At 35.8% G+C, this 10,900-nt stretch overlaps 2 protein-coding genes across 2 annotated transcripts; both read right to left on the reverse strand.

Moving 5' to 3' along the window:
• Positions 1-487: 487 nt before the first annotated feature.
• LOC136803943 (uncharacterized) lies at positions 488-4,201 on the reverse strand. Its single transcript, XM_067060670.1, has 2 exons — positions 3,109-4,201; positions 488-1,998 (listed from the first exon to the last, which is right to left on the reverse strand). Exons 1-2 carry the CDS (start codon positions 4,141-4,143, stop codon positions 1,321-1,323), a joined length of 1,713 nt encoding a protein of 570 aa, XP_066916771.1. The 5' UTR covers positions 4,144-4,201; the 3' UTR covers positions 488-1,320.
• Positions 4,202-5,776: 1,575 nt separating this feature from the next.
• On the reverse strand, positions 5,777-7,384 carry LOC136803944 (uncharacterized; the record flags this gene model as incomplete). Its single annotated transcript, XM_067060671.1, is given in 2 exon segments — positions 5,777-6,833; positions 7,046-7,384. Coding segments are annotated over 2 exon segments (909 nt in total), but the record flags the coding sequence as incomplete, so codon positions are not given.
• Positions 7,385-10,900: the final 3,516 nt, after the last annotated feature.

Below are 10,900 nucleotides of genomic sequence, written 5' to 3' on the forward strand. Positions count from 1 at the left end.
GATTCACTCGAAAACTTCAGGAGATTCGAAGAGCAAATTTTTTTTGTCAATTCTACACCCTATTAGGGGCATAGTATCAACAATTTGCCCTGGTTCCTTACGAAGTGACACAATTCACTACTTCGGCCGCTGGTCTAATTTAAAGTAAAACCCACCGCTAGATCTTAAAAATATGTCACACGGAAACGAAAAAATGGCTAGATTTAATCCGTCATTCTAAATGCGGCGCAAATCTTAAGGCTTAACTTTTTCATTCTTGAGAAAAGTTGAATTTCTATTTCATGGTTTGAAGTTTTTCATTCGTTGAATAGTCCTTCAAATTGGACGATTTTTGTATTATTACAGCTCTACGTTATTTTACTGGTATAAACCTCTAGTACACAGCACATACTTTTTACGAAAAAGTTTTTCTTACATTATACAGGTGCTATAATTACGAAAGTTGCAACTAGAGATACATGGTGTAACTAAGATAAAATGGTTAATTCCCCAATAACTAATTTATAATGCTATTTTCCAAGTATTGGTAAAAATCGAACGAAACAACTATTTACATCGGCATTTTCTTTCCAAATTCAACAATTTATTTGATCGTTCTTCTGCGATGGCACTTTAATGAAAATTATGGCTAGTTATAATAAGTGTGAAAAAATATTTCCAACGATATAAATATGACATGTTTTGGCGAAAAAAACAAAAAAACTGACTTGCATGTAAATTACAAAAAGTACGAAAATCATTTTTCATCTTCATTTTCGATATTTTGAAAGATTTTGAAATATTCAGTAGATTACTTCTAAGTTCGTATTTTCTCCTCCAAGAGCAATATATCAAAATGTGTGGAGTGCAAAACTTTTGGAATTGACTTTAATTATTTGAGTTTCATACTTTTTTAGATAAAAAGAATTTTTGAGAACACGAGGCTGAATTTTAGCTAAATAAAATAAAAAATAAAAAACAAAACCATCCTCCGATTTCAAGAATGGCTTAAGAAGAAAAAGCTGATTTCAAAGCTCCTTTTAAGCCAACAAGTCTATGTAGTAAACGTATTAGTAAAACTTAAAGACATGTACCATTTTACTATTAAAATGATTATTTCAAATTGAGTGCTGTTTTGGGCGGGCTTCTATCAAGTATTAGTCTTTTCGATTTAGAAACAATTAATGGTCACATATTCTGCAGGCTTGAACAAAGAAAATTTACCCTCCACTTCAGCATATGGCTACCTACATCAGTACAGTTCGTTTCCCTTTGCCGGTCGTTTTGTGGGCGTTGTGCTTCTGTCCAGAGCCACTGGCACAACATTTTGATTTCACTGATCTAGGCGTTGGTATAATTTTGAGCTCTATCAGAATCTAAAAGACCACGTACGACGGATGCGACGGGTTCGACGGGTTCGACGGGTTCGACGGGTTCGACGAGTTCGACGGGTTCGACGGGTTCGACGGGTTCGACGGGTTCGACGGGTCGATTTTGACGTTCGAAATCATGTTTACATTTTCTCATCTGGTGGTAAATGGTGTAGAAGTGGAGGACAATATGGCAGGAAAAAGCGATACCCATCGGTGCACCAACCGCAAGCAATATTTCTGTCACAAATACATAATGTGCCTCTTCGATCAACTCCTCAACATAATCTCTATATTCACAGATAATAAGATTGGCAAGCAAAGCCAGCGAACTGAGCATTAAAAAAGGAATTAAAAAGTAGGATTTTTTCATCATTAAAAACGTTTCGTTTTTGGCATAACATAAACGAATTTTCCGAAAGATATAGATTTGGAAGAGTTGTACAAACGGAAAGAAAAAAACTTTTCCCGTTGTCCAAACTAAATACGGTTGTTTTTGGTCTGTAGCGTTTCCCTCGATCGACCACACTATAGTTGATATTGAATTTGCAGTCCAGAACATGACACTGACGAGACCCATTACAACCATGAGATAATCAATGCCCACATCTTCATGGTCCTCTTCTTCGGTAATATTTATCGAGCTGATCTAGACAAATAAATGTATTAAAAAAAGTTGCAGTTAAGAAGTTTTACATTGAGTCTCTCTAATTCTAAGTTCTATATCCCTTATTCGATGAAAACCCGCTTCCGCTTGAAAATCGAAGTGGGTAGAATCTACCCCCGGGGGGGGGGTACTAGGGCAAAATGGGTTACGGGGATGCTCCTCTGGTCAGGGTACCTTTTTTAACCTCCACGAGTCCCAGGTAGGGTCGCAAAAACACCAAAATAGAAAAATCAGTCCCTCGTAGGGTGCCTATTTTTGGAAAATTTGGGGAAAAAGTAGAACATTTGAGAAAATTTTGGAATTTCAGTCCCATTCAGGGTCACTTTTTTCGCAAATTTCGAGTCCCACGTAGGGTCCATTTTTGGAACCTCAGCGGAGCACCCCCGTCGGTCGACAAGGGTAGTACCCCCCCCGGGAATCTACCATTGCTCGATTATTTTTTATCTATAGAAGAGCTATGACCATAAAAAAATTGATCGTCATCACAAAATTTCCACATTGCATGAAAGTCCAGATGTATGGTTTATAAAAATGTGTCTCACAGTCGAACCAATAAAGATACACAGATTCTGTTTGATGATTCTGAAAGATAAAAGGTGTTTTTACATAATTGCCGGTTTTTTCATTTTCCACTGAAATTTTTTATCAAAATCAAGGATGGAGATGAGTAAAATTTTCGAAATTTGATGAAGTCAAAAATCTTAATATGATTTTATTACAAGTCATAAAGTTTAAAATCATTTCAAAATTTTTTCTCTGAGATGCGTACAAAAGAACACCAGCGTGGTAGATTCTACCCCCCCCTGGGGCTAATAGGGTTAAATTTATAGAGGACCTTCGACAAATCTGTTTAGATTTCACTAGAAAGACGTTGAAAAATAAATTTTTTGACTTGGAAATCAAGAACTCTTTTCTCCTGTTGTTGTCTTTGTAAAACTGTATAAGTAAAAGCAAGCAAATAACTTAACCCTCCACAGGTCAAAACTTTGGAATGTTGATAAAGCATTGTAATATTGTACAGTAAAGATTGTGTAGATCTTCTTTCACCTATTCTTGTTTAACAAAGGCATTTGAAAATTATTTCAACCATACCTGACAAAGTAGGAGTCTACCAGCGATAAAGATTGACAAAACAGCTAAGATACCGACAATGTTGCCCCATGGACCCACAATGCTCTCCTTTCCTTCAAAGTAAACAAACATATTTAAGATCTGTAGAAATACAATGACCAAGCCAAGTGTCATTCCTAGACCATTCCTATTCTTGATAGCTCTGGTGAACTCTCGATAATCATTAAAACATTGATGAACCACTTTGATTCCTTCTTCTTGTTCACTTTGGTTTCCTTCAATTCTTTCATAACTCTCGCCACGTGCTATCATTATATCAATCTCTGCAGCATGCTCCATAAACAGGATACAACAAATCAAGCGATAGTCAACAATCAAGGCTGTGTAGGTTCTGGCAAAAATTGTGTAAAGACCATGAAGCATATCCTCCATAAACTTCTCCTGTTGCTGGTTTTTGGTCACTTTGATCGATTCTATCCAAAAAATGAAATTGAACAAGGCAAAGATTTTATAGTACAAAGACGCACCATATTTTCTTTTGGGGACAGAATCGATTAATTTGAAATAATAGATGCCGATTTGCACGAGCTTTTGAATAGCAGCTAATATGAAGATAGCACTTTTTCTTCCATTTCCTTTATCACAAAGTGATCCAATGAAATATAAGCATTCCTGTACAACGACGGCTGCAGTAATTCCAACAATAAAAGGACGCAAATGTGAATCATGCATTTCTTTTGGAAGTTCTTCATTTTCAGTGAAAAATACAAAGCAACCAATCAACGTATAAATGATCGCTATCGATAAAAAAGAAGCAACCACTGCGAAATATATCATTTCGTCTTGGCTGGTTGATAAACTTAAAAAGGAAAAAGTCCCAACCAAAATGAACGCCACATTTCTTCCTTCCTTTCTGTCCCCACAAATGCATGAGTTGATAATCAGTAGTAAAATGCCAATTATAGAGAAAGCAAAGAAAGTATATGCAATACAATCGTTAACATTGCTGTCCAAAGGAAATCCAGTTCCATTTGCTGTTCTGTTTGATACCATCATTATTGCAATATTGCAGAAGTTAATTTTGTTGTTGACGTTATTTTATTTTAGTTACACTGTAATACAAAATAAATCAAACGAATTAAAGTATACTTCATACATGTATAGTTCTGTTCTACTTTACTGGGAGAAACATCTTGTTAGAAAGTAACAGCCAGCTTGAAACGAGCATAGTCTAAATCTCCTTTTATGACAGATAAGTCAATGGCCTCGGCAGTGACTGGATGAAATTTTATTCATGAAAACTTGGAACAAAGCGTCTACCTGTAAAAATACAGGGTGTCCAGAAAAACTCGAAGAAAAAAAGGAAAACCATCAAAACAGATGCATGTTTTCTCGCAATATTATAAAATGCTAAAAATTGATAAAATATCATCAAAGGGTTTACATAAATGACAGATCATATATATTTTTTACAAATAACGATTCTTAACCTAAAACTAAACATAAGTCTTTTCTTTGAACCTAGATTTCATAAAATCGAAGATTCCGAAATTATAAAAGTCAAAACAATTATAATAAAAACAATTATTCGAATGATATTACTGCTGAATTAATGCACACTTTGTAATAACGCCACATTTTGTAATATACCCTATATTACCGCGGGGAGGGGTACTTGGTCGAAATGAGCTTCGAGCCATAAAGGTCCTTTTTTTAAACCCTAAGTATCTCAAAGGGGTACACAATCGATAAAATAGCAATTGAATCTCTGAAAGGGTCCCAAAATTACGAAACAACAAAAATCAACTCCCTCAAAAGGTCGTAAAATTTGGTAATCTCGTTCTGAAAATCCTCAATGTGTCGATTTTCGATCTTTGGCTCGAACATACCGGTCACCTCACAAACCTAGTATCCCGGGACTATAACAAAGTGTGTCAAGGTGTGTTACAAATCATTTGAATAAGATATATTCGAGATATATAAATTTACGCAGTGAAAAGTACTCTTGTCTCCTGAATAGACGCCCCCACTCTTATTTAGACCCGGGGGAGGGTACTAGGGTTGCGAGCTGACGGGGGGGGGGGTTGCCGCCCGACTTTCGAACTTTCGACCCTTACCGGGACTAAAAAGGAGAAAATAAAGGAAAATTTTGGGAAATTTACGACCCTTAGTGGGACAAATTTGACCAATTTTGACCAAATTTCGATCTTTCAGGGGGTAAAGAGTTGAAATTGTCCTATTTTTCCGACCCTTAGTGGGACTGAAATTAGATTATCTGATTTTTCTGACCCTTAGCAGGACTTAGGAAGTCCAAAAAAGGTACCCTTAAGGGCGTCACATACCGTACCCTCCATTTGCCTAAGTACCCCCCCCGGGTATCTAGACCCCCCGCTGCTTAAATTCGAATAATTCAATATTTTTTATTACAGTGTAGATAGACCTTAAACTTGTTGTCTTTTTTTACGTGTACTTTTGTTAAAGCTTTACTTTTTGTTGTTGAAATTGATATCAGTTAAAAGAAATTCTGTCTTCAAATTACCCCCCCCCCCCCCTTCTTATTCCACCCCCCCCCCCCCCCCCCGCTTATTAAAATTTAGAAAATTTTCCTCCCCCCTGCTTATTCAGGACACAAAAGTAAGACATTTTCGAGATTCTTTGAGAAATTTTTGCCAAAATTATGGGGTTATGGGTGATTTTTCCGAAAATTTGATGTGATTTTTATCAAGTTTCGGTCACAGTTTGAGAGAAATTCTCCATTTTAGTGATTTTGGGACCCTTTGAGAGACCAACCTATGAGTTTTTACCCATTTGAGGGTACTCTTATGGCTCACACATACCAGTGGCTTTAACTAGAAGTTGTTATTTTTTCAATTATAGGAGTCATTGATGTTTAAGTGTTCAAGTCAGAGCATGGAGGTATAAAGAAACAAAAAGTGTATGCTATTGTAACCAAGCTCGCCCTATGATTAAAAAAGTTACGATGTATGCATATGCTCATAATCTCATATATCGTGCATTTTTAATGAGCTCTTTTATCCATAGGTGAACTCTTATTGACTCATTTAAGCTTTAGAAATTAGATGAGACGAGATTAGTATTTTCTTGTGATACATTTTATAAAAGAAATCAAAAGACTTAAACGACCAATTACCGACACATTCAACTCCTGTTTTTCTTTATACCTTCATGGTCAGAGGTGTTGTTTCGTCAGCCGAAGGTGTGTCATTGTGCTCAGATTCATTGTGCTCAGGTTCCATCTGCCAGTAGATGGTGAAGAAGTGGAGAACAATATGGCAGGAGAAAGCGATACCCATTGGTTGACCGATTGCAAACAAAAATCGAATCACCATTGTGTAATTTGCATTTTCAATCAACTGATCAACATAATAACTATATTCACATATAGTGTAATTGACAAGCAAAGCCAGCGAGGTGACAATTAAAAACAAGATCAAACAATACAAATGTTTCTTCAATCGAAATGTTTTGGCGTAACCAACACGAACTTTCTTGAAAACATAAACTTGGAACATCTGTATCAATGCGAAACTAACAATTTTCGCTGATGTCAATGCCAAGTATAGGAATCTTTTATCACCTGTAGATTTTGCTCCAACCGACCATGCTATCGTTGATACTGAGAGTGCAGTCCAGAACATTATGCTAACAAAACCCATTATGATCATGAGATAATTGATACCAACATTTTCTTGCTCTTCCGAATCATCATAATTTAATGACCTGGCCTGTAAGTAAAATATACCAATAGTGTGATAAATTGTCAAATAAGCTTGTCAAGTGAGTTGATCTTATTGAACTTAAAAGCCTTAAAATGTTAAAATTATACTGCTGTAACTGCCACAGAAAAGTTTTTGAATACAAACAATATTCCGAGAGTAAACATTTTAACAGCTTTCGTTGTTATTGGATTGTCTCTTTAAACTGTTTCAAAGCATACCTCTATCAAAAGCCACAAACCAGCAGCGAAGAATGACCATGCAGCAAGTATTCCCACGATGTTTGCCCAAGGTCCAAGGCCTTTATCCTCGAAGAAATTAAAGAGCTGCAATAATGAAAGTAATACAATGACCAAAGCTATCAAAAATCTGTTGGCACATACTTTGTGACATAACCAGCCTGGACAGTTTGGTAACCGCCAAGAATAGCTTAGAGGGTCTGGGCAGCATGGATTTTCACTTTCGGCTTCATTTGTTTCAGGTGTTGCATCAATTTCTAAAGCTTTTTGCACAAACAATGTGCAAGAGACCAAGCGATAGTCAACAATCAAGGCTGTGTACGTTCTCGTGAAAATAGGATAGAAATTAATTCCAAGCCCGATTTCCATGTTCGCATCCTTCTCGCGGTCTTTCGTCACTTTAATTGACTCAACCCAAAAAAAGAAATTGATCAAGGCAATGATTTTACAGTACCAAGATGCGCTATGTGAACGATTTTTCTTTGGAATTGATTTGGTCAATCTTAAGAAAAAGATGATCTGGATGAGCTTTTGAAACGCTGCAGATGCAAAAAGAAGACATTGTCTTGTACGGTCACCATGGCCAAAACGCGCTGATACGATGAAGTATATGAGTTCCTGTAAGATCATCACTGAAGTTATTAACTTGATAAAGTTTAATAAGTGTAACTCATTTCTTTCATTTTGGATTGCATTTCCATTTGAGGGCTTGGTAAACAGTACTTTATACCCAATCCAAATGTATATTATTGATATTAATAAAAAAGCAATAACTACTCCAAAATATATAACTTCATCTTGAACGAGGGAGATACCTAAGAAACAAACAGCTCCAACCAAAATGAACGCAACATTTGAACATTTAACAGTCAGGAATGTATTTTCTCCCTTACAACAACACCAAAATACACAAGTGAAAACAAGTAAAAGTAATAGTCCTAATCCAGAAAGTGCAGCGAAAGTAATTTCTATCCATACATTTACGTCAGTACAATTCGCCACATTGGTTTTAGTAGTGCAATTCATGTTTGCAAAAGTAATGCTTTTTTGTTTTTCTTCACGTCTGCAATTAAAGAAAAGTCCTGAGAGAAAAAATAAAGGTCAAACTTTTATACACAAAGACCTCTGTAAATCTCAGAAACTATATTGGATTCCGAGGAAAGTAGAAAAGAACTAGTAAAAGTCAATTTTGATTTTAATTGGCGAATTTCTTTGAACTCATATGTTCATGCCTAAATGATCAACAATCATCAATGAATATACATCTCACTTTTCTTGAAATACTTAGTAAAAAATCATCTCCTGTTTACAAGAAAAGAGTTAGAACGATTTAATTGGCATCGTGTACCATTTTGAGGTTTTTTATAATAATTGCGATAGCTCATAACTAGATTTAAAGTTTACGTTTTGCTTACGTAATTTTTCTTAAATTACAAAAACCAGGGTCAGAAAAAACCTCACTTGTTTTTGTTTTGCCTTCTTTTTGTCAATTAATGCTTCTTTTTAATAAATTAATTACCGTTAAAAAGATAATTCAGAGCACTATAATCTTTGAGAAAATATTTTCAAAGTTTTTAAAATAAAGATGGAAAATAGAAGAAGAAAGATTGAACTTTTTATCCTTTGGTGCTAGAAACTTCATTTTTGGTATAGGGGGCTACTTTAAAGTCTCCTGATGTCAGCAGCTTTATGATTATTGTTCACAAAATATGCAAAATGTCTCTAGACTTGTTGGAGTATGCTGTTTATTTTCACTTCAAAGGCCATCTTCTAGATGCTGCAACTTTTGGTGCAATAATTTTATCCGAAAAATAATTATATAGTAATTAAAACCAGGATGCTCTTTAAGTACATCCGTACCAAAATTACGCTGGTCAAAATTCTTTCCAAGATGTTATAAGATCTGATAAGATCTTGCAAGGTCTTGTGGTAATGTCAGATCTTGCAAGCTCTTACGCCAAGATCCGGGCCAAGAATGAAGATCTTATCAAGAATTTTGACCAGGGTAACTTAAGGTGGCTTAAGGGCTCTGACCATAGTCCAAAAATTGATTTTGGTATCTGTACATGAAAGTTATATTTCAGGTTCCTTAACACTTTTAACAAAGAATTGCCTTTATAAATTGCTTTTTAATCGAATCCCTTAAGAGTAATTAAGAATTTAATTGCAAAAATGACGTTATGAACTTTAAAAAGATGTTAATAATATGTTGCATCACCCAGTAGCGGCCTGGCTTAATTTTCTTGGTGGTGCAAACTATGAAATTGGCGCCCCTGGTATTTTGGTCCTTGTTTGCGCCCTATACCATTAAGTGAAACTACTGTAAGAGCAGTGACTGGTTGAAAGTAACGCCCGGAATCTCTGAGTTAACAAATTTTTATTTATCATTAAAGATCAATGGCTGAAAGAGGGCCAAAAAATTCGAGAGTTGGCAAGAATAAGGGTTCTTTATTTGTAATTCTGGCGCCGCAGGCAAAAAAATTTTGTGTAAGAAAGGTCAAACAGCTTATAAGATATTCTAAAAAGGAGAAAGTTAGTCCGCATGAGACCACAAAAACCACAGTGAGCAGTTTCGATCAATCTCTCATTTTTGGGGTGAGCATCTTCTTTAACCCCTGATAGATACACAACACTTCTCTTGCTTTGACTTTTTGCGATTAAATGTTGATAGTAGTTTTGAAAAAATTCGTAAAAGACAACGAAGCGCCGCAGGCGAAAAAATTTACATTGCACTTATAGAATTAAGGCGCTAAAAACGTGTCAAAGGGCGCAAAATCACCCAACCAAACATCAAAAAGAATTTTGGCGCCCCCTTGAAAAGCTTTTTTGGCGCCCCTCTCAGGTCTTTCTGGGTGGTGCACTGCACACCCTGCACCCCCTGCCAGGCCGCCACTGGCATCACCCTCTTTTACAAAAAGTGCTTAGTTTTAATGGGTAATTAACTTTTTTGTTTCAAAATTTCTTTACACTGTCCGCAAAGAATTCAACTATGTTAAATTTTGCGGAAAATTTTTCTAAAAAGATGTGTCAAAAGTTATGACTGTTTTTTTAAGCAAAATCCAGATGAAAAATTGATGAAAAACCACTATTTTGAAGATTTTGAGACAAAGAAGCATTTACAAAAATTTTCCGCAAAAAGTTTTATTGTTTGGTAAAAGATACACCAACTACTGCGAAAGTTTTTTCAAAATGTTTTTTCTTCGCCGAAACTAAGCTCTTCAAAGTTGAAATACTCTTCCTCGCAAAAGTCTTCATTTTCTTCTTCATCAAATTTTTTCAATGCAATTTTTAAATTTCAGGATTTAGGAATAGTTTGTCTAACAGAAAATGTATAACATGCCATAGTTTTGTTGGTTACATCAGTCAGAAAACACATTTTAAACACGGCAATTATGAAAAATTCACTATGGTCAGAGCCCTTAAGTGACTTGAGCGATTAGAAACAACCTGCAATTTTTAGGAGTAAGCTTAACGTCTCACAGATGCATATACACACCCCCTCTTAGAGACCCAGTAGGATTTTATCAGCCAGTGGGGGTAGAAATAATGAGCCAAAACTCGATGGGATCAATATTCCCATGTAGGAAATTCAATGGGGATGGAGAAAACAGCCCAATATTTCATTGTGAGGATTTGCTTATCTGATTATTTTCAGCGGGGGATGAAAACTGGTCTGTGACACCCCTGTCTCACAGCCCCGGTGGAACTTTTTTCCTCAGTGGGGATAAAAATTCCTATCAAAATGGGGATGAAATTTTATTGTTCCAAGGTTAAAAACCCAATGGGATTTGGAGCAGTGGCGTTGTGGGAAAATTTTTCTGGAGGGGCCAAAGTCAA

Source organism: Clytia hemisphaerica, unplaced genomic scaffold (assembly GCF_902728285.1).
Source record: "Clytia hemisphaerica strain Z4C2 unplaced genomic scaffold, Clytia hemisphaerica genome assembly, whole genome shotgun sequence".
In the NCBI taxonomy this organism is placed as follows: Eukaryota; Metazoa; Cnidaria; class Hydrozoa; order Leptothecata; family Clytiidae; genus Clytia; species Clytia hemisphaerica.